At 34.3% G+C, this 27,928-nt stretch overlaps 3 protein-coding genes across 12 annotated transcripts in view; 1 reads left to right on the top strand and 2 right to left on the bottom strand.

Moving 5' to 3' along the window:
* Window positions 1–968: 968 nt before the first annotated feature.
* Window positions 969–23,569, top strand: Stim (stromal interaction molecule). 4 transcript variants are annotated; one of them, XM_033337188.2, is made up of 12 exons: window positions 969–1,105; window positions 5,962–6,606; window positions 8,088–8,227; window positions 8,297–8,416; window positions 8,497–8,609; window positions 8,690–8,805; window positions 8,886–9,055; window positions 9,128–9,271; window positions 9,350–9,517; window positions 9,610–9,874; window positions 10,082–10,156; window positions 15,601–23,569. In XM_033337188.2, the coding sequence occupies exons 2-12, from the start codon at window positions 6,399–6,401 to the stop codon at window positions 16,131–16,133; spliced, it is 2,052 nt and encodes a 683-aa protein (XP_033193079.2). In that variant the 5' UTR covers window positions 969–1,105; window positions 5,962–6,398; the 3' UTR covers window positions 16,134–23,569. The 4 variants fall into 4 exon arrangements, with proteins under 4 accessions (XP_033193079.2, XP_033193084.1, XP_033193085.1 ...); XM_033337193.2 differs by lacking the exon at window positions 15,601–23,569 and adding an exon at window positions 14,762–15,018 and having other exon boundaries at window positions 972–1,105; XM_033337194.2 differs by lacking the exon at window positions 15,601–23,569 and adding an exon at window positions 11,183–15,018 and having other exon boundaries at window positions 972–1,105.
* crm (cramped chromatin regulator) lies at window positions 1,678–6,517 on the bottom strand. Of its 2 annotated transcripts, none has more exons than XM_076622476.1 (12): window positions 6,393–6,517; window positions 5,479–5,564; window positions 5,093–5,155; window positions 4,601–4,986; window positions 4,210–4,473; window positions 3,940–4,143; window positions 3,669–3,859; window positions 3,076–3,570; window positions 2,687–2,992; window positions 2,271–2,600; window positions 2,082–2,192; window positions 1,678–2,008 (listed from the first exon to the last, which is right to left on the bottom strand). In XM_076622476.1, exons 4-12 carry the CDS (start codon window positions 4,803–4,805, stop codon window positions 1,904–1,906), a joined length of 2,211 nt encoding a protein of 736 aa, XP_076478591.1. In that variant the 5' UTR covers window positions 4,806–4,986; window positions 5,093–5,155; window positions 5,479–5,564; window positions 6,393–6,517; the 3' UTR covers window positions 1,678–1,903. The 2 variants fall into 2 exon arrangements, with proteins under 2 accessions (XP_076478591.1, XP_033193077.1); XM_033337186.2 differs by lacking the exon at window positions 6,393–6,517 and adding an exon at window positions 5,913–6,039.
* A 96-nt stretch (window positions 23,570–23,665) lies between the features above and the next one.
* Window positions 23,666–27,928, bottom strand: part of rk (G-protein coupled receptor rickets) — a 37,155-nt gene continuing 32,892 nt past the window's right edge. For 3 of the 6 annotated variants that reach the window (XM_033337178.2, XM_076622474.1, XM_033337183.2), the window contains 3 exons: window positions 27,728–27,907; window positions 27,445–27,639; window positions 23,666–27,257 (listed from right to left, as the gene is read on the bottom strand). In XM_033337178.2, the coding sequence (XP_033193069.1) occupies window positions 25,861–27,257; window positions 27,445–27,639; window positions 27,728–27,907 (1,772 nt within the window). In that variant the 3' untranslated portion in view covers window positions 23,666–25,860. The remainder of the gene's footprint in view (window positions 27,258–27,444; window positions 27,640–27,727; window positions 27,908–27,928) is intronic. The other 3 variants (XR_013059464.1, XM_033337179.2, XM_076622475.1) reach the window with 3 other exon arrangements.

The following is a 27,928-nucleotide window of genomic DNA, read 5'->3' as shown; positions in this document are numbered from 1 at the left end:
TAAACTTTTTAATCTGTAGAGCGTAATAACTCGTACTTCTGCGTAATTGAATGTGTTTTGAAACGGGAAAGGTCATTCCGGACTGTCAAACAGGTTCATAATTTTTTAACGTCGATAAAAATCAAAAGTACTTAACTAACGTCATTGACTACGTGCAAGTTCCAAAATAAAAAATATTACGTATGTTGTCGTACATTGTACGACAAAAAAAAAGATAAAAGAAAAACCAATAGGAAATTCAGTTGGGTTAAACTCGTTTTTAAAATTAAAGTTTATCAATACCAATCATTCATATAATTATGTTTATGACTTTAAAGGAAAAGATAACAAATATTATTTGTGTGCGAATTTTTATGTGTAATTGTATGTTACATTTTTTTCTGGAAAGAAAGCATAGATAGTTAACGATTTATTCTTCTGTGATCGATGAGATGAGTGAAACCACTTCAGTTCACTCAAAGAAGGTGCTTACGTCCAGGGAAAATCACATCTGCAAATAACAAATACTTGATAGGTGCGTGCGCATAAGATCACGTGGACGCGGGCACTATGAATCATTCACAATGTCTGTTTCGCAATACGCCGTCGAAAACACTATAAGCTTCGTTTCCAAGAATATGTGTCTCCTTGGGGTGTTCGGCTCATTATCGTTCCCATCATTTCCTAGGCGCGTATTTGCAATATTTTCAAGCATGCTCAATTTAATTGAAAATTGCTTTAATAAACGATCATAATAGATCTATACTCTATTCTTTCTCTTTAATCTTTAATTAAAATTTTGGTATTCAAATATACAGCTGATGAGCGTTTTCGTACATATTTCAGAATATCACAATGATTGTAGTAGTATTATAATGACCGTTATTTCCTACATCATCATCAGATAAAGATTCTTTTTCCATTGTTAAGTCATAAGCTTAGACAGTGTTTGATCACAGTTCTGTAATGCAAGTTGTAAGTACTTGCGGATATTGTTTTCGTTAAAGAAATTTATATTTAAAAAATTTTTAAGTATTTCAAAGTACTTCTAATAATGGAAAATCTGTATAAGGTTAACGCTGTCCGTTCGTAATAATAGGCGGTGTTAAACAAATTCCAATAGTATGTAAGTACTCATATTCATCTTTCTCACATTCTATATATACGTAATTAGTGGAACTTATGATACGAGAAAAATAGGAGGAGTTTATATATACCTGGATTTTGTTACTTCTTTCAGTTAAGGAAGTTATAAACGGGGATTTGTTTTTTTCTTTCAACATACTTAATTAGTTACATGAGATTGCAACGCAATAGTGATAGTCATACACGAGAACTAGCCTAAATGATTCCATAAACAGATGCCGCGTCATCTTTGTGGGTTAAATAAGGATACTAAATATCACCTATAAACGTATTCCTCCCGCATTTGTGCAGTTTTCAATAAATCTTTAGCATCAAACGTAGGATGAAATATTTATGAACATTCATGAATTATTGAAGCAAGATTAAGAACTTGAACTTGCTATATAAATTAATTTTGCATTCTGTATCATAGAAAAAAATACAATAAAAAATTAATGAATATTCAGAATAGATATGCCTAAGCATTTTATGCTGAACAAAGTGTTAAATAATATATATATAATACATACTTTATAAATTGCTAATCATAGAAAAGTGAAATCATACAGGAAGTTTGTATATGTATATGAATTACTTTATTTTCCATATATTATTATTTTCGTTATCATTATTATTAGTATTAATATTATTATAACAGTCGACTGTAAAAGCCAATATCAAAGAGATAAATTAATCAGTCTAAATATCATTACATGCTCGCATGTATCATCACATTTACATAATTTTAGATAGTTGCTCATATGAAAATTAGTACAAAACTAGTCGATTATTTATACTTTTATTTTTTGTTATCGTCAGATGCTATCTGTGATGCAAGGTTTGCAAATTTCGCCATATAATCAACACTGCTCTCCCCCATCAAGCATTGCATATGTGAAACGACCTGTAATACATTCTTAATATAGATTAAAATATTAATAGATCAATCTTTTTTAAATTTTATTATATATACTTACATCGGACGATGGCCGACTATCTTCTATATTATTTTCATTTTGACTTCTCTGTGAGATTTTCATGGGGGACTCTAATTGACCTAGGAAACTACTTAATGAAAAATCTGCTACCTGTAATTTAATTTCAATATTAGTAAAAGAAAAAATATTTCTTGCTTAAAATTCTAGAAATCAACCTTAGAAATTTACCTCACTATTCAACCATTGATGTTCTCCCTCTTTAAGTATTTGCGTTGCGCTTGTTATAATGGAATTCGTAGGTTTCGGAACTCTTGCCGCTTCAAGTTCATCCAAAAAATTTTTTTCCTGTGGTACATTTATAATTATGGATGGCGATTTATCATTTTGTTGATCATCATTATTTATAGGAGGGTCATTTATTTTATTTGCTTCTTGATTATTAGAAGTTACGTCTTCTGGTGTATTGCTTGTAGTAGATATTATTGGCAATACTCTTTGTACAATAAGACTTTTTTGCCGCACGGTTCTACCTCGTTTACTGAAACGTGTTGTAAACTTCTGCATTTAAAAAAACAAAATCACATTTTTATAATAAATGTTTTTGAATTCCTTAAAGAAATATTGAATTTGAAACGATAACGAACATCTAACTGCGTTTTGAAAGCATCTGGTGTTCCAATCTTTTGATAAGTTTGTGGAATTAAAGGTCTTTTAAAGGTCGATGCTTTTGTCGAAAGTATTCGAGAGGAAATCACAGTTTCATTACTTCCAGAAGTATTATCATATACTTTACTCGTGCCATAACTATGTTTTGCTATAGATAATAACTTTTGCAAGGTAAGACACAAATTATCATCGCGTAAAGTTGTTGATGTAGACTCTCCAACGTGTTGTTCCCGATGATTCCAGTCCCACCAATATTCCAGCGTAACTTTCGATTCGCGACCAAACTGAAAAATTTTAAAAATGTAGGACAACTCGGAGTATTCAACTTTTATTTAAAGCTAACTCGGATAAAAGTTAACACGTGTACCATCAAAAAGAGGTCCCCCACAGTAATGGTGTTTGCTTCCTCGATGTTCCATCCCTTCCGAATTCTTTCAATAGTTTCCCTTCCCGGAAATCTGTTAAATTCTGTTTTTTGCTCTGGATTAGCTTTTTCGGTGTTACTAACAGTCGACGGCCTTTCTGCAACATTACTGCTAGATTCTATTGCATCTATATCACTATTATTGTCTGGCATGGTACAGTTATCCTCTGTACGGCTCATGCATTTTTTGTCTACTTTGTTTTTCTTAATTCCTTTCTTTCCAACTCCTTTTATGTATTGTTCTGAGCCTAATAGGTCCATTCTGGAACTTTTCAATCCTAGACGTTTTTCATAAGAATTTAAACTGACACTGTTGCTGGTTAGATACTCTCCAAGGTTCACCATTGGCAAAGCAATTTTGCTCCCTTCAGGTGGTGCTACTCGTAATAACCGATTATCTTTCATTTCATTAGCAACTGCATTTTCTAGATTGGGGAACTACATTAAATGTATAGGAATTTTCTCAATACTTTTCTTCTTATTCGATACAAAACAAGATACATTAATATTGGTAATCTATTTTGAAGTAAGGATACTGTGTTATACTTTGCAGGTCTCCATCTTTGTTGCAGAAATATTAATAAACTAGACAAACGTCTCTGTATAGGTAATAGAGTGCGTACTCTTGGATTCATCGAAGATGCTTGCACTTGCCACCATGCCATATTATTACGGGGCCTTAATTCTATTGTTATCCTAGGGGGAAGTTTAATTTCTTCTTGCCAATCTATAGAAATATTATAATTGTTATATGAAATATTATTAAATTTCATGAACTATATTTTACATTTTATTGATTAAGTATACCTTCTAATTGATTCAGTTTTCTCAGTGCTCTACATATAGGTGTTTTAATTCTCATAGTTCTTCCTCTAAGTCTGACTTGTGTTGAACCCCAATAAACCAACTCATTTAATTTCAACTGTACCTTTTCATATATTCGTGGTAACTTTCTTCTAAGTTCACCATAATTAATTAATCCATACAATTCCTGCGAAGTTTTTTTTACATCTGTACAACAAAACAATTATATTATTAAAATAAAAACTAAAGTGTAAAAATACATTAAACAATTACCTTCTGAAAATTTTAGGTGCTTCGATATTTTTAGCCAAGTTCTGTAATAAAAATGCCTAATCTGTTCCTTATTTTTTATCACAACATCTGGTAAACCTTTTTTCTTTCCCTGACTCAAGAAATAACTTTGTAAAGCATCAAAGTCTTTCCCATACTCGTTTAAAGCTTTGAAAAAGGTATTTTTATCCTCCATGGACCATAATTCGCAAGATCTTTTCAAAGATTTTACTTTCACCTCTGTATTGTTTTCTTCATCCTTGGAATCTATTAAATTACAAACAAATCTTTGTAACTATATAACATATTGGAGTTTAATTAAGAAGTTATACAGCTGTTAATATTTCTTTCGATTACTATATTTATATCATCAATTGATTATACAAATACAAACCTTTTTTTTCCAAGTTATTACCATCACCAACGTCTAATTTTATCTTTTTTGTTCCTCGGACGACACGAACTTGAGTATTCTTAGAATCCACGGGAACTTTTGCGTCTGAAGAATTTTGTACAGTTTGGGATGAACTGTCTTCTTTCTTGCTCACTATATTAATCCCCTGAATTTCACAATCTTCATTTTTCGCGTTATTTTCCATTTTAACGTTCTCACGAGACAAATTTTAGGTAACAACCTTAACCAGTTTCGAGGCGCTTAGATAGTACGAATTTTACAACTCATTAGAACAGGTAGCACATCGGTAAATCGAAGTAGATTTACGGACGAAAATATTTCCGTTTCGATTTATGATGTTAATAACATAACTCCGTCGAGAAATCCTATAAAAATTGTATTTTAACATAATTAGGCTATCGAGAAACAAACGTAATGGTGATTTATTAATGTGTTTAAATCACGTTAAAACGTAATTATCTTCGTACTTACGCTCGAACGTAAACACGAGCTTCTCCGACGCTGATTAATGTGATTAAGAAGGATTTAATTTTTCTGTAAACATAAACGCAATGTAATTGCAAAAATTACGTAATTATGAAAATCTAACGATATTTAGCTCAACAAACACGATAGATGCACACACTGTGCTTACTTCCAAACTACACAATTCTAAGCGAGTTTTCGAGCAAATTGGATATTTAAATCTACTGCACTTAACATCTAAAAATTAAGAAATATTTAACTACATTGTTATAAAGATATATATAGTAAAATCATCGAAAGAATTATATTTAATTAAAATAATTAATCAACTCGTGTCGGGAGAACTTCGAAAAATTTGTCTTGTCATGTATTGACAATATGTAAGTACTTACATATTTGCATGTAGTGAAAAATTTGAATTGCTTTAGACATGACTCGGTACTTAAAACTTTTAAAAAACTTGACAGTCATTTAAGATCTAAAACATAATATATATAAAATATATAATATATAACATATAAGATATAAAGTATGACATATAAGATATTCATTCTTTTATGAAGATTACGAATCCTATCGAGATTCACAAGACTTATCAAGATTCAAGTATTTGAAATATCAAATCATTTAGTCGAAGAAATTCGAATTTCGACAGTATTAAAAAAATATCGAATCGCTACGAAAATATTCGAAATCGAGATTGAAACGCCCATTAATATCGCTAATATCATATAAATCATCTCGTTTTGGTCAAAGACATTTTACAAATGATTTTCGCGCTGCGCTGGCGCTGGGAATAATTCGTATCATAAGTGCAACGTCTAACCAATAAAGTCACGCGAATAACCGCACACGGGACCAATTGAATTTTTCAGTTTTTTGCGTGCAGAAAAGTGCATTGCTGTGTCCAATCTAAATGAACGATTTTCCATGATGTTGTTCGTGGACGGTGGCCTTGATAGGAAAACCCGAGGCACAGAGAAGAGGAGCGTAGTGTACTTAATTAATAAATCAATTGATTTATTTTAAAGAGATCTCGGACGTTGACCGACGCCTTGATGGGGCAAATAACGACAGTGTATCACTCAGTTACTAAGCCCGCTGTAACATCATAATCGGTCACGCGTGTTATGCACTCGACAAATTCCATTGCTATCCCGGTTTTGATAACTGTAACCTTGGTTATATTCACTATTGCGGGTCTACGTCAAAGGTGACAACGAGCCAAAAGCTACACGGTTTTTAATTTGACTCGTAGCAACTGCGCAAGGGTGGCGCGAGGTGTCAGTGACAAGGTGTATCTAACCTTAAAATGCGATCATCCGTGATAACCAATGTGATTGTACTGTTTGGACTGCATTTGTCGTATTGGTGTTGGAACACGGTAGATGCCAGCGGCGGGGCACTCGACACGAGCTCGAACTTTCAATCTGGTTCAACTGGAAGTTCACATTCCAAAGTTACGGCATTCTCCGCGACACTTACCGATGGATTAGCGCAAGCCGTTGCTCACGAAGCTGGTAAGTTTTATTTCTATTATTTAAACTAGACTGCGGATTTTTATACATTCATGAAAAACTTGAAAATGTAAAAATGCACATAATGTGTGTAATACACAAAAATGTATGATATACCTAGAGTGAAATATTCGTTATAATTTTTAACGGGTAATATAAATTCCTATTAGCTTTTATTTCTTTAATTACGTCCATAAAAATCCGCTATCTGTTTTTTTCTTGTTGTCTGAACCCTCCAATATGCATAGCCCATGAAAAATATCCTTCATTTATTCTGTAACTTATAGTAGCTCACAAAAGTATTCAAATATTTGTAAAAATTTTTTATGAATATATTAGATGTGCTATTATACTGAAACACTTAAAGATTTCATTAGCAATGTGGTCACACTATCATAATTATACTGCTAAAGTTTGAAATAAATCTGAAAATATATATAGAAGCTACAAGATATTTTATGAGCCACTGTAAATGCATTGACAGCTTATAGTTCCTGTTGTATTCTGGTGACAAGTTTAATATTTATTTTAATATGTTCAGTCATAATATTGTTAGTTGTATAATTGCTTTCTTGCATAGTCTTGTCTTTATAATGTCAAGAAGAATTATGTGTACAGTTTACATTTTATATATGGTCCATGTAGTGTTTAGTAATATTTTTCTGATATTTGAGTTTTTATATGTATTTGAAATTATATACTGATGTAATATACTGCTATTTGTATTATCATGTCCATTTTTTTATTATGAAATCAAAAGTAATTTTTACATGTATTTCAAAATATATTTTTGAGAAATATGTTTGTTCTTCTTCTTTTTCTTCTGTTATTGTTTATTAATGAAGATAGAAATTAAAAATTTCTCATATTGCATTATAATCTGCGCTATGATAATTGGAGGGTTAATTAATGATTAGTTATAAGATACTCCAAATTGCTTTGAAATTAAACCATTAGTTTATACCATTATTTATTGTTTTGTTTCATTAATATTTTGTTTTAATCTTTTGTATGTATGTGTAAATAGGCAGCATGTATATGCATGACTAATATTTAATTTTAGAAAAAAAAAAGAAAATAAGTTTTGTCTGCTATATCATTTTATTTAAAGGTATTTACATTTACAAAGCTTACTTAAAAAAATAGGCCTTCTTCTTTAATTTGATGATTTTGTTGTAAAAGAGATACAAATGTGTTTATGATAAAAGCTCATATTGCAGATGATAAATTTCACAAATGATCTAATCATTCAAAGATTAGTCTTGACTCAATAGTAACGAACTGTTATTGTAAACTTATTCTATGTTTATTAACAAGATACTTCTTTCTAATTGACATTTCTACATTAATAATAATTGGACAAAAAGCTTCTTACACGTGGTTAACAGGATAATCATAGCCCTAAAGAAAAAAGGCACTTGTAAACAAACTACATGTAATCATAAACACATACAATCAAACGTAGGCTGTTTAATTTATTACAGGTTCCGATACTTGTAACGATGACCTAGCTTGTCTTACACTGGCTTCTCATGATCGACTAGGTTTAGAAGCTATCAAATCACTCCACAGTCAACTAGACGATGATGCCAATGGAAATGTGGATCTTACAGAGTCAGATGATGTAAATAAATTTTTACTTATAATTCCTTCTACATTATGAGATATAAAAAGCAATTTGTATTCCTTTTAGTTTTTAAGAGAAGAGTTACAATATGAAGCTGGGTATGAAAGGAGACAGAGGGCTTTCCATCATAATGATGATATGCATATTAGTGTTCGAGAACTTTGGGAAGCCTGGTTAAGGTCAGAGGTATTGTCTAAAATATAATTGTTTCTTTAAATAACTTTTATTTTTTTTGATATCTTACTATATTAATAATTTCTTTATAGGTTCATAATTGGACTATAGAACAAACATCAGAATGGTTAGCTTCTAGTGTAGATCTTCCACAATATGTTCCTACTTTTATACAACACCGTGTAACTGGTGCTACACTTCCAAGGTCACTTTCTTTAAACAGTACATCATCTTGATACTGTAACAATTGTTTTAATAACAAAATATTTATTACTTTATGTATAGATTGGCTGTGAACAATATGCAATACCTAAGTAATGTGTTAGGCATCAAGGATCCCATTCATAAACAAAAAATTGCCTTAAAAGCTATGGATGTAGTTCTTTTTGGGCCACCAAAGGGTAAACAATTATTAAAAGATCATTTTTCTGTTAAAAATTTTTTGACTGGTTTACCATAATTATTTAATATCTTGTTATAGATACTGGACATGGCATCAAAGATACGGTATTAATAACATTGTTTTTCGGAGTGTGTATAGGATGTTGGTATGCATATCGGCAGAGGCAAGACTCAAAGAAACATCTCCACAGAATGATGAAGGATATGGAGAGTTTACATAAAGCAGAATTGGCATTGGAGGACTTGCAAGTATGTTTTACTCTTCTTAAAGTCTTAGCAACGCATTAAATCTTCGTTAATGTTATGTTTTACAATTTACAGAAAGAATTGGAGAGGGCACGAATGGAACAAGAAAGTGTAACTACTGAGAAACAAAACTTAGAGAAACGTTTACAAGACGAAAGTGTGGGATTGCACGCTTCTTACTCCGATCTCGAAGTTTCTCAATTAAAGGCAGAAATCGAAGTAAATATTCCATAAATTTTTACATTTAAAATTTAAGGATTAGGTTCCTTCAAAGTGTAATTAATTTGGACTTTACAGATGTTAAAAGTTGAATTGCAACGTGCAGAGGGCGAACTCGAAGACAGATGTTGGTCTCCTCCTTCTGGATTGCAACATTGGTTACAATTAACTCACGAAATTGAAAATAAAGCATATACCAAGAAAAAGATATCTGCAGAGAAACAGTTGCAACAAGCACGAGAAGCAGTAAGTGATACATTTTTTCTCAATTAAATTACTTTTGTATATCATTACAATTTCATTATTTATTATTTAATTGTACGTAATGTTATTTCTAGTGCGAGAAACTGCGAAAAAAACGATCGAGTTTAGTAGGAGCGTTTGTTTCAACTCATGGAAAATCGATTGATGAAGTTGACAAAAGTATAGTTGAGGCAAGAACTGCTCTAAACGAAGTCACCGTAGAATTGCAAGAAAGAGTACATCGTTGGAAGCAAATTGAGCTGCTATGTGGTTTTAATATAATAAATAATAATGGTCTAAGTTATTTAGAAACTGTTCTATACAGAGGAACTCCTAACGGTCGAGGTCTTGGACTCAGAGGTATTTACGTTTATGACGATACAAAATTGTTTAGTGATTAGTGCTTAGACCTTTTAAATATTTAATAATTTAAAAATGATTTTTGTATTTTATTTGTGAATCTTGGTTTAATTGATGATTGATATTCGTATAAAGTTTCAGTTTTAAAAATTTGGATACAATAAATTAACGCGAATAATTTATCATGCGTGCGATTCATGTTTACAGGTCGACTCAGTAGCCAAGATGACTTAGACGACGAAGCAAGTTCAGTTTACTCGCCTTCAACATGTGGTGCCGCAGGTAAGCTGGAAACGGACTTCCACGAGCATTTAGATTGATAGTAACAATGCTCAATTTGTAAATACTATTGTAACTTTGATATGATACTTACAATATCTAAATATCTTCTATTCTCTCTTTTTTACGCACGTAGATATATTTTCGAGATCAATAATTTACTAACTTTTTTGTCGTCCTAATAGTAGTAGTTTGGGTTCTTTTTGTGACATTAATTTCTCTTAATCAAACCTTCGGGTTTCCAGCGTAGGTACTCGTGAAAACTAAATTACGATATGTACTTTGCTAACTGTTTAAGAAGTTTGTAATGAAATTACGGATAAGTTATTCTTCGTAAGAATTTCTTATCAAAGATTTTGAAATCAAATTTTTACTAAAATATAAATTTAAAAAATTCACGCGATGCCTTAAGATTCATTTTGATACAAAAAAGTAGTTTTTGCAAATCGTAAATACGAACGTATGCATCTATGATTTCTATGAAAGATGTTACTGGTTCTAGGAAAGCAGATGGCTAATGTCACACATTACGAAGATGTTCTAATGTCATGTTTCTACAAATGTTAGAAAATATTTGAAGAATACAAAAATCTTATAAAAGATTTATGTTTAAAAAAAGCTTTACATTAAAACATTAAAAACATTAGCGACTTTTTTTATGGTCATTTTGTTTTAAATATATTTTTGTACATTGTGAAGTTTGATTACGTTATTGTCTTGTGTCTTTTACATAAAGTGTTGTTTAAATCATGCTATAAATGTTGTTGTCTCGTTGTTTTTGTTGAAAAATTTGCTCAAATTGTTTATTATTGCTTATATCATTTTTTGTGCTTTTTTCAAACTAATTCCCGATTTTATAAAACTTTGTTCAAAGAAAGTACAAAGAAAGTGTATATATATTTTTATATGTTTGAATTATTGAATTAACAATTTTAGCTGCTCTTCTTGTGATAAGATACAATATTTCTTGATATTCTTTGTTTCTCTTAGGTTATTGTTTGTTTATGTTGTGTTATCATTTGATTCTAGGGGTGGAAGAAACTATACTTAATGGTTCCAAAAAAGATTAAAGAAGCAACATAATCAAACCTTTCTAACACGTTTTTATGTATATTATTGATCCTGCACATTGTATAGAGACTTACTTAAAGTTTAAAAAAGTCATAGTTGTTGAAAAAATTGTTATTGTTATTTATCGAGTAGTTACATATCAATGTAAAAAATTATTTATTTATATATTTTATCAAGTAATGTGTGACATGAATAATATGTTCGTAATTAAAAGTACATTGTACCAAAAAAATGCTTACGAACGAAATTTGATTATCTCTGACATGTGACAATGCAAGTAGCGTTAAAAGAGCATCAGCAGATCTTTCAGTGAAATCTGGTAAAAATTTTTAATGAAAGGATTTATGTGCAGGAAAAGGGAGGATTGAAAATTGGAATGTTCCCCTTTCCTAATCGAGATTTGTCAAGTTATAACGGCGTGTTAATTATTTAAATAATGACAAGTTTCTTAACTTATTGTTAACGCGTAAGTTTACAGACACACACACGCGCACACACACGCGAACATACACTCACATATTCTCACATACACACATTATATTGTAGTATAATTCAAAGAACAGTGTATTGTCAGTACAATTATATGGAGTTGTTTTTTTACAACTACCTGCTCGTACAGATTATGAAACGTTAGGATAACAATTTGATGAAAGAACATGACATATTTTTGTACAAAAATTTTCATGATGTGTCGAATGAACGAACAAGGCCAGAATCTTTACAAAGATGTGTATGTGAAAACATCAGAAGCATGTGATATTTTTACGAATAATGTCATTTTTCTTCCACATACAAAATACAAATTTTTTAGTTTTTTCTTTTCTCGTAAGAAATTTTTATTCAAGTATAAAGGAAATGAAAATCTGAGCCATGAAGAAAATCGAAGAGGTCAGAAAATAAATATTAATTTACTTTGAAAAAATTCAGGAAAGAATTTTATACGTTTCTTGAGACGCTATTCTGTGTAATATGTAAGTTTCTTCCTTGAAAAACTAGGGAACATCTACTCAATGACAGCAATGATTAATTCGCTTAATGGTCATTTTGCAAAGGTTAATTTGTGTCGCAACTACGACTTCGATTCTTCGTCTATCCAAGGCATACGATCGTTGGACTGGGAATGTATTTATGAACAAAATTAACAAGTCGTATCGAATGTTTCATTTAAATTCTAATCACCTACTAAATATCATAACGAGTACTCCAAATATATGTTATGTATATTTCCATATGTTCTGTATATTCTCGCAGCTTTAAATTTCCTATACGTGTGTATATATCCGCAGTCTAACGATCCAAGCTCCATCAAGTATAATAAGCCTTCTAGTTCGTTCCTTCGTATCTAGTAGCAATATATCGAAGACGACCAAGTGCCAAGCGTGATAACTATCTAATTATCACTTTATTTAATAAATTTCGATGATCGATCACCTATTATATTACTATACGAAAATATAATATATCGCTTAATCCTATTAAAACGTTAAACCAAAGTAGAAATTTTTCATTTACGATTTCCCGGTTATTTCATGAGAATCGACCGATCGTCGATGCGTTTTCTTATTTCGCCAAGAGCACGTTTCAATTTTGCCAGGTCCCGCAGTAATGCGTTGCACAACAATCTTCGTATTAATAGTTCGAATTAGAAGCTAGCACAGCATCCTATCTGAATTCGACGATCGTGTTTACATCGCTGGAAGTGCCATTTTCTTACGTGTCGTGTGCAATTTCAAATTTTTTTCCCGTCGCGATTATCGCTCGCTAGCTGAAGCTATAACCGGCGATTAAATACATCATATCTATGCTGTACTATAATCCGAGCGGAAGATTTCGGTCGTTCAAGATCACTTTACCACGAGGTGGCGTCGCTACTTCCTTCGTCTGATTTCTCGTTTCTGTTCAGCTCTTTAAGATCTAAGAAAGAGCAAAATTGTTTTCTTGATACTCGACTGTCCGTTATACAGATATTTCTTGTAGCAAAAAATGAACTTCCATCAACTTCTGAACTATAATTATACCTGAAACTGTAGTACCTATGAGTCCTCAGATCTTTTTGTGGAGCACGCTTAATGATTAAGCAATCAATTATCCGAAATCTTGGAGTAAACATTCTCTAAAATTTTGGGTAATTGCGTAATTGTATGTTACAGTGTATTTTTTAAGAGTTGGATAATTGTTTGGGCGTATGTTACTAGTATTGGTGTCTTGGAACCTCTTTAGAGATTAAAGAGGTAAATAGTTGAAGAATAAACGCAGAGATCATCGTGTTATATCAATTGGTGGGAGTAGTGTGGCCTTAAGCGTGGAAACCTTTGGCTGCGGCTAGGGACTAGGAAAAGCTCGAATGATCGAGGATTCCTGGTTCCTAATATGATGCCAAGAAATAAATTTTATTTCCTGGGAGATCCGCGTCATGGTTAAGATTAGAATCAATTAAAATTAGATGCGATTATATACGTCCGAGGACTTAACTCGTAGGTGCAATACACGTATTTACACCACGACGCGTAATAAATATATTCTCGAATCGGTTTGATTTCATGCGAAAGACGTGACAATCGAAACGGCTCTTTTCTTCCTTCTATTATAAACTCGAGCATATCAACGGCATTGAGCTATATACGTATATGTATCCGCATATAATGCACATAGGCAAACGTGTGCATTATTGTACATTAAGAGACGAGAAGCGGAGGATCTGTACATTGTTTGTCTGATTGTTGCAATGCATACGTTACATCTCCCTCTCGACATTTTATTGTGTGCGATTCAAAGGTCGTAATTAATAAATCAAGCAACTTGCGAGAAACCGACGTGTACAAGCCTCGTTTGTATGATCTAAGTTGCGATGAGACGTTTCAAGATGACCAATTACTTAACCGAGTATGTAATTTTAATTTCAATCTTCTTGCCGAGCGACGTTAACTACGCTAGTTCCTGAAATTAAATGATCCGTTCCTGGACTCGTATAAATTTTGCCGTGTTTCTATGAATGTTTCAAGTTCCTATCTTGTCTTTCTATTTTTGTCTATTTTGTCTTTCAAATAATCTAGTTAACATTGTACGACTCACGAGTGACTCACTTGAATTAAAATTACATATTTGGCACAATGATACGCTGTACTGCAATCTGTACAACAGTCTGTATATGATTGTCTTTGTTACCTGCAAACCGAAGTTTCAAGTTAGACGCTTTAGTATGTTAACTCCTTAGTAGTTTGTAAGTCTTAAATGCTATACATACCTATTGAAATGCGCCAAAAATGTACCAATGAGATTTATGAATTATTGCTGTTAAAATAACTGAGTCTAGAGAAGTCATTAGAGAATATTTTCTTTAAACAGGAACACAAAGATATCTTTCCCAGTTGAAGCAATAAAGAATTGACGTTTTTCTCTATTTATTGTATTCTTCTGACTTCGTCGTTTTTATATGGAACACTATGAAAATAGAATTTTCAACAAGAAACTCATAAAATGTTTGATTGTCTGTAAAAAAAAATTTATGAAGGATTTTGTGTGTTTTGTTTTCGCTAGAACAAGGGACCAAGCTGCGTTCTCTGGTAAAGTATGGCATCTGAGGAGCATGTAAAGTTTTCTCAGAATTGATGTGACACGAATTTGAAGAGTCTTCTTAGGAACAAACATAAATTTTATCGCATAGATCGTGAATTTTCATGCATTGCGCTTTTTAAATAACCATTTCTTCGTTATTCTACTAATGTTTGCGAGACAGTAAAGCATCGCGACAAAATTTATATTATTTACTGTGGAATATAAAAGAGTATCATCCATTGTGTTGTTTGTTTCTCTTCTTCCTTCCACAAACTGGATTCTGCATGGAACTGACCTCTGACACTGTTTGTCGAAAGCAGTTCTAACTAATTAGTGCATGAAAATTACAATTGACCGAATAAAAATAGTATCTACAGTTATTTCAATATATCTTCATCGAAATACCAATGGTATCAGTAAATCAATATCCCACAGGCACCAAAGAAACTGATATTGGAATACATTTTTCCAAGAAAATCTCAGTTTCTTTGGTTCCTGACCTACATTAACGTTAATCTATTCATACATATAACAATTAGTTCTATTCCAATTTCCAATCAGTTTTACTAAAGATTCAAATACACTTTCAGGTTAGCCCATCCATTCTCCATCAACTTTGATGAACTCAATTCCAATACCGAGCAAATAGATTCCTAAAACCTTACATATTTTCAAACAAATTTTTATAATCTTCAAGAATCTGTGATTCTAATGTATCAATCATTCGTACTAAAATCCCTTGCCAAATAAAAGGCTATCATAAAATGAAAAGCCACCGCAGATACATACAAAGCATAACAAAGTTCAATCTTAATCTACAGGTACACTAGACAGCCTAATATGGAAGGAGTCGTCGGTTCCTCCAGACTCGTCCAGCAGTGAAACCGGGAAGGATACACCACCAGAGAGTAACGTTGTACATTTCACCGTCGGCGATGGGCCCGTCGAGCCCGTCAGAGCATCCAGCAAAGAGAAGTCCAAAATCATGCGTTCCCACAGTCAAGACACGAGCATGCCTCTCGCCGTCGAGAACAAGACTACCTCACCATTCCTGTCGAAGTCGTCTTATTCAGAGAATTCGTTGGATTCGTCGAGCCAAGATCGATCAGGGCAGCAAAAAATTGGTCCAACGTTCGCGACGACCGCGAGTACCACCAGCATCAACTCCACGACAACGACGAGCATATCGAGCAGTAGCAGGAAAGCGCTGAAGGAGCCGCAACAACAGTCAACGGTGGACGACGAAACGTTATCGACGGACTCGAACTCGACCACGGACAACGACGAGTCGAAAAAACGACGCCGGAAGATGCTGTTCACGTTCAGGAGGAACAAGACCAAGGTCACGTTATGAAGCCCGCTAGTCAACATAACATACACTATATATCTGTGTTGTAACGTTCTTACTTAACGCTAACTCACCTGCGATCGATTAATTGTGTCATTACGAGCCGCAACGTGCACTTAAAACATGATGAAAACGACTTGTCTCCGCGAACCGGTTGATCATTAATTAGCGATTAGATACAGCCGGTATATATACGTATACGTACATACAGACACACATTATCTGTACACGCAAATAGAGGGACAGGTATAGTTTGGCGGAACATCGATGACTTCCCTTCGTTGACCCTTTGGTCTGCATCAAATCGGACGTTGGCATTTAATCTCGTTTCTATACAAGCCCAATGCTATTGAAATTGATTGTACGAGTTTGAGAGCTTCCATCGTGTATTGCTGTATTGCAGAAGGCACGTAGAAAAACAGGGGAAATTAGAAAGTATCGTATGAATTATGGAAATGGTACTTACTCTTCAGTAAACTCTCGATGGGAGAGCATTCAAATACGACTTAGGGGTTAGTTACTTAGTCAATCCAGTTTCGGTAGTTTCTAGGTACTGTATGTAATTGGTGTCGAAGCTCCTTGTAATATAAATATCGCAAACAAACGCAGCTACGAACGTTCAAATCTTATTAGATTTTGAGAAACGTAGCTGCCTCTTTGCAATCTGTACATTAATGTATGATACAAGCATAAGGAAGGGATTTTGTTAAGGAATTGTACAGTATGAGCTTGACGCATAACGAAATTGATTATGCCAGTGTCTGATTAATTATACAATAATAGTAGTGTCACGGTTTAAAGAAGCGTTAGTTAAGTAAGTCTAAGAAAACGAGAAAAACATACCTAACGGCCAACGATGGAGAGATAGATAATTCTGAGAGTTAGAAGCGATGTTCCGCTCTGCTACTGTCGTGTAGAATGTTTTTGGTGCCCTGCTGTGTCTCCTGTTTTGCCAAATCTTCGTTCTGTTCGCAACCAGACATCATCAAGCGACGTCCAATTTAGACAGCTAGATTTTTAAACTCGCGAAATTCTTTAATCACGACAATATTTTGGCTCAGGGATGGGCGATCTTTTCTCTATACCCGTGTACCTCCTTTTCAATTTCAGGTAGAATTGTATACCGACAGCTCTCTGTCTCATTCATTGTAATTTAAATTGAGCTTCTTTTTCGCTGGAACGTTCCTTTAATTTCGCCTTTGTACTCCACTGAATAGTATCCAGCAGCTGTTCACTTTTCGATTAGTCTCTCTGAAATAAAAGAATCTCAATTGTAAATATTTATAATAAATATAAATTGTCTTTGGATTAAGTTTTGTAGTAAGTTATGATAGTGAAAATTGATCTTTGAACAGCTACAATGAACACGATATTTTACAATCTCTAACAACGTATTGACCTCTTCTTTGAAGCAGTGGAAATACTTTACTTGGTCCATTCCTATTCTTTCGTGCATTTTCATTCTTAAAGTTATTTCGAACGCCAGTAAAACAATGAATGAAGTTCTAGAAAGATTTCATAATCGATTACAATTTATAAAAATGTATGTTCCTCCGATGTTTCTCCATGACGATACTCGGCCTAAGTAATCATTAAGCGAAACCTACTAAGAAAGAAGTTTCTGTCGTATCTGCTTTAACAAGTTCTTCATTTCTTGACTATAATTCACGAGTCCGGTATTACAATTCCAACATAGATTTTTATTTAAAGAAAAAGAAAAGCGATCGCTCATTCCTAGATCCATCGTGACTTGTTTCTCTTGCGCAAAAACACGAAATTCTAGCGTACTGAAGCTTTCGTTCCTTTTTTTTTTGTTTCTTTTTCAATCGATGAACTAGTGGTAGTCGTTAAATGTAAATCTTCTTTCTGTTTTTTCTTTTGTCTTTTCTCCCTTTTATTTTTCGTATTCATTGTTTTTTTGGCCCCTGCAGTACAGGTCCAGCACAAATTCTTCCTCTTCGCCTTCCTATTTGATTTCTTAATATACACTTAAATATCGCGATCTCACACACTTTATCATTTTTTATCTTTGCTTTGCTTTTTGCAAATTACAATTGCCCTCTATCTTTCTTCGTATTACGCTGAGTTATTATATCCTTCTTTATCCGAATGTGTCTTCATTTCTTGAAAAACTTGCGAAATTTAATGACGATATCTTCCATTTAATCGCGTTCGGTTAAATAGCACGAATATCAGATTCCATTGTTGAATTTGGTATATCTGTAAGGAGCAGAGCTCTGTTCTGAAATAGGCGATAATAAGATAAGAGAATACCTAAAATATCTTTAACTATTAAGTCATCCCACGAGTGAGGTAGCGTTTTTAATATTATCTTTTTAAGAACACAATTAAATACAAATAAACACAATAAAAACACAAATAACAATTGAAAGAGGATTTGCAGTTGATCAGATTTCAAGTATTTTCCAAAGTATGTGAATTTTGGGTAATTCTCATTTTTTAGAAGTAAAATTGTTCACCTAACCGCAGTCAACCATAATATTAGTTCCTTGTTTGATAAAATTCATACTTGTGGAATGACATAATAACAAATAATCATAAAGAGATTTAGGACACTCATCCTTCGAGGTTCATGAAGATTTGTAAATAGAATATCGTTGAAAAGCAATAATCATTAAGACGTCTCTGTTTTTCTTCCTATACGTGACTTTACACGATAATGTTTGCAAGTATTACTAGGTTTAACACTACGAATAAAGCTCACGAATCTCAAAGGAGAGAGAGGAAGGGAACTAGCATAAAACCCGACTTTTGTGCTTGCCTTGTACCATATAGAGAATCTCTAGTTCAAATTATTTGCAGTCTTCCATGAATCATAAAAGAGTACATAAATCGTGACATTTTATCGTCGCGTTTTTTATTCAATTTGTGCGCCGTTTATTCTTCTTTTCTCCTTCTTTTTTCAAACGACTCGTTCATAATATTGCAACACCTTCTAATGTTTAAACGATTATGGTCTGCCTGAAATCAATTAGTCGTTCAAGGCCATCGAATAATCTCTATTGTTTCATATACTTTAGAATTTCGTTCATCGCTAAATTTACGTTCATCATTATAATAGTGGAGAACGCTATTACACGGATTATTTAGAAATCTGAAAGCTTAAAATATTATTAGTACGGAATGGAAAGCACTATCTAACTCCCTTTGTAACAGCGTTGAAAAATTATCGAGATGGAGGTTTAGCAAGGAGGAAAGGGTACGATGATTTATAATTAAGAAAGTGACCTTAAGTGACTGACTGTTTTTGGTCAGACTTTAGAATTAACTTATTATCGCTTCCTCGTATTACGCATAATTCTCTACAGTTGTCGCGCGTGGCAACGAACATACAATACAGGACGAAGTGGTTTCTTCCTTTTTTATCATATTTTTCTCATTTTATGTATATACACTGTATATGTACGTATATACATTATGTACACACACACACATGCACACACAAGTATGTCCGTGTACATATAAACGTAGAAGCTTAAAAGCGGTGAGGCTGGAACTCTCTGAAACTTATACCATGTAAAGAAGGATAGTGCGATAAGATTTAAACTCGAGTATTAAATCGACCATTATCACATGAATATGCGAAGCTACTGTTACAGACAATTTTGATAAGTGTCATCGCCCTCGCGTCGATTAACTTTCCGTGCGCCGGTTTCTCCATAATCGAAGAGGAATTCTATCTTGGAAATTTAATGATGCGCTCGACTCGAATTCTAATTAGCAAAAGTTACGTTCGTAATTGGCACGTGAAATCGGAAAATTCGAGAGTTAGGAGGTTCGAGAAGCTGAAAACTTGGAAGCTTAACAATTTGAAGGTCATTGAAATACGCGAACGTCTAGAAATTGAGGAAGATGAAAATTCGAGAGAACCTAGACCACGGAGAGTTTGAATAAACGCTTATTGTCCTTTTTGTTTCACTTGTTCTTCCAAAATGCCTGCACGATTAATCGACCACTTTCGCTTGATCTTCTCTCTTGTGCCACCCGATGTTTTTAATATTTATTTTGTTGTGCACCTTTACCCTGACTCAAGAGCAGTGGATTTCGTTCGCTATTTTGCGGTTTTTCTACGTGTATCCTGGAAAATCTTCCTTTTGTTTCGCCCTTATTCCTTTTCCCTTTCACGCGACGCGCATTCCTCTTGCCAGCTTATTGTTCCAGATGACGCTTACTTCGCTCCTCTCCTAACTGGCAAACTGACACATTTGTATCTCAGGGTTAGTCTCAGTTTCTTTTTCTGATCACGACAACGTACTAATTATGAGTACGATCACGAGTGTGTTTTTCGGGGGCATCTCTCTATCTGTAGAGATACACACGTTTGAACAGACATCGCGCGACCCTCTGGACGAGTTACTTAGGGACGTATTATAAGAGAGCAATAGGCGAAGCGATCTGACGTTCAATGGACCAAGTTCGATTAACGTTATGTAGCGTTACGTGAAAAATAAGAAGAGGTATAGTTGCAAGCATCGATAGTTGGAACGTTCTTCTAGGCTCAATCATAGTATTATAGAATAGTAGCATCAGGGAAGATTGTCGTAGTTAAGTATTTAAACAAACTTTTATCTCGAACGAGATATCACAGCTTGCGAGGGCTTCCGTATATGTAAAAATACAGCCGTATAATTGTATCAATTTTATCGTAACACACTGTTTACCAATTATACAAATCTGCCAACTTTATCATTACAGTAGTATCGTTGTTAAAATGCTTGAGAGTAAATGGTCCAAACTCTATTCAGGGCACACTTTTTCGATATTTAAAGATGTAGATAACGAAACTGCTAGGTAAACGTTGCGTTAAATTTGAGAAAGTGTGTATCCGTTGATTCATCTGCAGTCTTCTACAGCAGAAAAGTTTTTTCAAAAATATCTTTCTTCTTTAGCTTGTATCCGATTGTTCCGCGAAAAGGTTTCATCTTCGAATGAAATCAATTTTCCTATAGGTATACGATGCATTACGTTCGATTAAAAACTTAAGACTGCAATGAATTAATAAGTGAGAAAATCTTGCAATAGCAATATGTAACACGTGTGACACTCGTGTTCCCCAGCAGAACTGAAAAAGAAATATTGTTAATATCTGATGTATAAATCATGTTTCCCTTTGTCGGGGATGCTATGTTCTCCAAATGAAAAGAAACAAGAAAGAAGAAAGAAGCTCACTCCCACGATTTAAGTCGTTGATCAAACCGCGTGACATCTTTATGGTTGTATGATTTATCGTAAGAGCTGACATACGGAATAAAAGCAAAGGTCAATTTTAACTAGCTCTTTGCGACGTTCTTCTCGTGCAAACTATAAATTGTATTCCCTGCGTGAAACCTGGGAACCTTTCTCGACTGGGAAAAGAAATCACAGGCCGTCCGAAAAATCGTGTACCGTCCTTGTAAGGCGTGATTCTCTTCTCGTCTGTTGCAATATCGAGCACGATTTACGCGATCGTAGAACGATTTATTCGCATGAATTTATAGAATGATAATTGAAAGATGTAATACGACTAAGTTCGTTGGCTTCTGCTTCCAACGTTTCCGTTCCAAGAGACCCGGACGAACGCAGAGTCGTCGAGAACTATGCAGATACATCATCGATCACTAACAATTTCTGTGAGAATAAAATGTGTCAGCTTCGTTTTAACGTGTTACTTCGTGATCGACCCATTAAGTACCAGCTTTAAGATGGTTTGCCAGGTTGTGAATATTCTATGTATCATATGTGCCCCTTTCAATAGTCTTCTCGTTCTCTTCGGACTGTTCTATGTAGTTCTTAAGCGAACGTAATATAACGTTAACCATTCCTACAAATAATTAATAGCTGTTGAGAATTCGTAATAACTTGTTGGAAAGATAGTAGCGATTAAAACGATGAGAATATCTTAGAACATTCTTAAAAGCGAAGTACTGTGAATATGTGTACTTTATAGTTGAAAATAAAAGTATGTTGTATACACTGACTTATTGTTAGCTTGAGTGGTAGAGAGTCTGGCTGTTTTTCTCTCTTCGATTTTTCGTCAATTCTTCTGACGTACGTGGTATGCGTGTGTACTATGATACAAGTGGTAATCTGCAATCTTTCTTACCTCATATGATAGCCCAGCAACAATATGTCGGAAAGCGAGCGTTTAAAAAATAATTTGATATAAGTTTCTCAGGAACGTTATGTTATCTGTTCCCCTGGTGTTCCGTAATAATTAATTTCGTTTGTCCCCTTTTCCTGTGTTTAATATTCTTGATATCAAACGAATCGTTTGAGACGTTACATTTGTCATTAGCACCGAATTATGGCGATAGAAGTTGTAAAAAAGCTAAGGAGCTTCTCATCGTGGTATAAGAGTCGAAATTATCCAAAAAAACATATAAATTCTGGAACGATCGAATTTAGAAAGAGAAAGAAAACGAGGAAGAATTTTGAAACAAGCGTGATGAAACGTGACGAAGTCGTTGTCAAAACTCTAGGGAAAACGGAGGTTTCAAGCAACATAACACATACAAATGCTGGTACTTAATGGACCCGTTAAAAGGTCGTCACAGTGCGTAGAATTTCTTAGGACACTTCAGATCAAAATGTATTTTATAATTACGAGTGATGTTTATAAAGGACAGTTTTTAAGATTGTGTATATCTTGTTATATGTTATATCGCTTGATACTGAAATCTGACTCCAGTTTACTAATTATTGGTAGAGACGAAGAGTGAACGATAGAATGCAAGAGATGCGAAAAGGAAGAATACGTGTATAGTTCAAAGGTACGCGTTACTTCATAAGTTACATATACTACCAGTTGAAAATATGAGACTCGAACTGTACATTATGCTTAGCCTCTATATCCTGTCTTCAATGACATAATCTTTCGAAAGGGAATGACCTGCAACTGCTTTAGAATTCTTGATCTGCTTCTTCGTAATTTTATAAATCAAACACTTCTTGGTCCTAATGGATTTTAAAATATTTATAAAATATAATTCTGAGAAGTAACTACTTTTTACATATTAAAAGATCCCATTAGAACACATATTTTAACGTTTTCAATATTTAAATAAAGTACCTGAAATGTATACCAAGCTAATTTGCCGTTATAAAGCAATAATTAAATGTTCATTAAAGGTTAATATTTAGGATATTAATTGATGTGACGTTTCATTTTTATCCTTGTACCATAAAGTATGACAATAATTCGATTTAACAATAATTCGACTTAAAGTCACATGTTTCCAGCTGGCGAGGTATTTACGCGCCGGCGCGGGAAGCGCGGGCTATTCGAACTTGGATTTATTTTACATAAACATGTAAATTATTCCTACTATGTTACTATTATATTGTTCGCCTGTTTTAATGGCGAGATAGGTCTTCCTTGTAACGTGATAGAGAAATTGATCAAAAATAAAGAAATTTCATAAAAGCCTGAAGCTCCCAGCTAATTTCTGTTTCTTCTTTTCTTTTTTTAGTCTTATTGAATCTTCTCTCTATCCCTCTCTCTCTCTCTTTTTCCAGGGTAACACAATGCAACAACTCAGTTGGTCGTAATGCGCTATTTTATTAGAAAAACGTTATTAAATAGTTTGGACCGGACACACACGCAAAACATGTTTTCCATCGGTGTTACACCAATGTTGACTGCCGACAAAATTAGACATGGTTGCAGCAAATTAGAATTTGTAGCCTTCTGTGGCTTAGGTTCATACAGTTTATACAGTTCAAGATTTTCAGATGTAAATTCTAGTTTTTCTCTGAAACAATATGTTAAAGTCTATAGTCCAAATAGTTTTATCAGGTTGCAGTGATCAAGTGTGTTGTTTTTTTTTCTTACGAATAATTATTTTATATATAATGTATAATACAATATATATAAGATTATTTTATAATTTCTTTATTAATTTCTATTCTCTCTTTCCTAAGTTTTATTAAAAGTCTAAAAGGTACTGCCTATTTGATAAAACTGGATGTAACTATAGAATATCCTCCCAAAAAGGCAAGAAATACAATCTGAAGGTCTCAAACGGCATTAAACATGGAAACAATCGCGCGAAGAACGAAATAACACACTCATCAACAATTAAGTCCGGTAACTAATACTAGCGAATATCTTTGTCATTAATTTAAAACCATGTATAAACATCTGCACACGCCGTAACGATCTTATAATAGTCTTTAGGCTAGAATGGTCTAACTGTGACCTAACGATCAACTAACTATAACTGCACAAATCTATGGTCGTTCATCTTTGTGATTAACGATCACAGCAATGGATACATTGGCTTCAAGTTAGTCTATAAATTCTCAAATAATTGTATACCGCTACATGACTCAGGCTAAGATCAATTTTCCTGCCCTACAAAGATGTTTTTACATAAAAAGGATTTATTCATTGAGTACATCCAAATTTCAATGTAATCCAACTTATTTGAGAATTTATCGACCAACTTGGATATTAACAAATAAATTAATCGTTAGATATTTCGTCACTGGTATCATGATACTTGATTAGAAATCGTATTACGTGTTCAGATTTTCAACTAGAAATCCAGAATTATAGGACAAATTGTATAAACCATCAGTCTTATGAAAACACAAGCATACTTATTAACAATCGAACAATGGATTTGAAATACTGATTTCGCGATAAACAGATTTTCTTTTGAACAACGAATAAAGAAGCATTCGAGTTCCTATTGAGTCGAATAATTTTCCACAAAAAAAAAAAGAAAAAAGAGAAGAAGAAAGAATACTGTGTGCCCTATTTTTAAGTTATCAATAAATAGTTCAACGCTCTAATTTTAATTGAAAACTATAGTAGAACGTTGAGTTCATCGTCATGGATTTGAAGTTACAACTCTTCTTATGGTAGAAAACCCAATGAAATTGACATGTTTCTCCATATGTTTGAATTCTTCTGTCAAATTAAATTAGTATGTTATACTATTAAATAAACACGTTGCCTGTCTTGGAAATTTTTTTTGGTGAAACTTTATAATACGTGATAAATTTTCAGATTACACTTATACATAGAAATAAATATTACATATGAAAAATGCTGTTGTATCTTTACTTTCTTTTTATATTGGTATAAACGAAATATCATTTTATGCAATGTTCGTAAAAAGTATAAAATTCCTTTGACAGTCAACATGTTAAAAATCCTTGGCAGTATCTAACGAATATGACTATTGTATTCACCGGTTGCACTTGGTGCAATTGCCTACGTGCACGTGTAACGGACGGTCAATAAAGGTAGATTGATCCTGTTTCTTCCACTAGTCCAAACGATCTACGACATCGTTCGCTCTTCTACTGAAATTAGCATAAATAATTGTATAAAGAGAATAAAAGTATAGTTATATTCTTCCTCTTTCAACGTCTTGCAGATCTTTCAATATAAAAGACTCCTTACCAAAGAAACAATCCAGAAGAAAACAAAAAATAAAGACGTAATATTTTTAAACAATATTATATATATACGTATATTACAAACACCGTATTTAATCACAAACGTTGAAAGAAGAATCTACTAAATTGTCAATTTTTTCTTCGCTCAAATCACCTCAAACATGCAACAACGAGAATCGTCAATGTACGGAGTGATTCTCTCCTTCCTCACATACCTCTTAGAGAACACTTAATACTGAAACCGTTCGGGAGCAACGTGACCCATGTCTTTACTCTATTACAACCGACTATAATCTCTAACAAACTGAAGTGTGTGCAAGATCGTTCAATTTTGCGGCGTATTGTCGTCATCTTGCTGGTCACTGGTTTCTGCCGCGGAGGGTATGGTTGCGAGGAGCCTGACGGCTAATCTGCTTGGTGATCCGGGTGGTTCAGGCTCCTGGATGGCCAGCTGACGGGTAAGTCGTGGCTTTGACCTAGTTGGCCTAGGCGTGTTCCTCGCATTAATCTCTAAAGATGCACTAGACCTTGAAATTCTCCAGGTGCTGGTGCTGGCAGTAGTAGCAGAACCGGAGGAATCGTTCCTGGAGGAACTGAGGTTCGATTCTTGCGACGGTTTCCTGGTGATCAACCACGAAGAAGCTCTTCGTTTAGGATCCAATAACCTCAATGGAATACCGCAATGATGAGTTTGTCTCCAGGAATCCGATCTAGACGAAGAGAAATTTTCACTGGAGGACACCGACGAGGCTCGTTTATGTTGCTTCTGTTGGATCTCCGCGATTTGATAAGCGTACTGGTCGCTACGTGCGTGTCTAGGCCTGGTGTCCCTGGCACATGGCCACAGTATCCTGGTGCCCCATCGTCGATAACCAGAACACTGGCTAGTTTCAAGTAATCTTGAATTACAGGCGCACGGTGCCTGATTCTCTCGCGACGACCTATCTACCAGGCTATTCGTATTTACAGGGGTCTGCCTGTTGCTGAAGTTGGAGCTATGCCGGCATCTGCCGATCCCCCTGGTCACCCTGGACTCCTCGATCGCCTTGCAAATAAGTACGCAATCTTTCTTGAACTGTTTGGTCAAGATGGCGTATAAAAACGGGTTACAACAGGAGTTTAATGGCAGTACGAACACGGCGAATATTTTCGCATGTTCGAGTGACACCAGCTGCAACCCAAACGTGGCAGTCAGCGAGAAGAACGCTATGGGGGCCCAGCAGACGAAGTCGGTGAACACCAGCAGAGCCATCCGCTTAGCAATTCGAGAATCATTTGAGTTCCACGCTTGGGAGCCTCTGATCGCGCAATACATCTTCAGATAGCATCCCATTAATATGAGAAACGCAACGCCATTGATCAGCATGAGAAAGGTCACGTACACCAACGCCGCGTTTCCATTGGTCTCGAATGGTAAGCATATAGCGAACTTTCTGTAATCTGATACACCGACTAGGGGTAAACTTGCCATCGACAAAGCAAAACCCCAGCCAGCAATCATTACATAACCAGCGTGTTTGAGAGAAAGTCTCTTGTTCAGGTGCATGGCATGTGTTATGGCGTAGTGCCTTTCTAGAGTAATAACTGCTAACGTATACACGCTTAACTCAGAACTGAAAACACCTAGAAAGCCGGCTAACTGGCATCCAGCGGAAGTTTGCCATGGTATGGCATACATCCGGAATTCTCCTAAGGTAGAAGCGTCCACCACCGCCAAAAGACCTAAAATTGTAACATATATATTTGAAACTATAAATTTGAATTGAAAAAGAAGATAGCGTAGAAATAATAAGCTACACAGATGGCGTAGTGAAGAGATACTATACACAGTGATCTTAAGTAGAAAATGATTTTACGTCATAGAACGATATTTTTACATTCTTTACAGTATTTTTTTTTTTAATCGAACCTAGATAAATGCCCATAAAAAGGTCTGCTGCTGCAAGGTTGCAAACGAGAAATCGTGGGACATCCATCTTGCTCCTGGAGAATATTAACACGAACGCTACAGTTCCATTCCCAAGCATGGCGAGCAGAAATACTACCCATACACCACAACGTAGAGTCCACCAGTCGAAGAGATCCTGGCAGGGTAGAAAAGGACCTGTAAATCGCGAAATATTTCAGACTTTTTGTAATATTGTGATTAAAAAGTTCTCGAATGTCTGAAAAGGAGCTTGTGATAGAATTACCAGGTTGAGGTAGGCACTGTACGTGAGAAGGCAGTGTTCGAGCTGGTTGGGTAGCTCGGCTGTTCTGCTCTTCAAAATAATCCTCAACGTATGAGGGCAGGTTACCAGGGTACGTAAAATCTGAACCAAAGTTAGCCCAAAGTTCATTTATTTGCGAGCCAAATTTGTCGGTCATGTTATCTAGAACACGTCATCACTTCA

The sequence above is a fragment of the Bombus vancouverensis genome, chromosome 10, assembly GCF_051014615.1.
Source record: "Bombus vancouverensis nearcticus chromosome 10, iyBomVanc1_principal, whole genome shotgun sequence".
Taxonomy (NCBI): Eukaryota; Metazoa; Arthropoda; class Insecta; order Hymenoptera; family Apidae; genus Bombus; species Bombus vancouverensis.
This window is presented reverse-complemented; position numbering and strand designations above follow the sequence as displayed.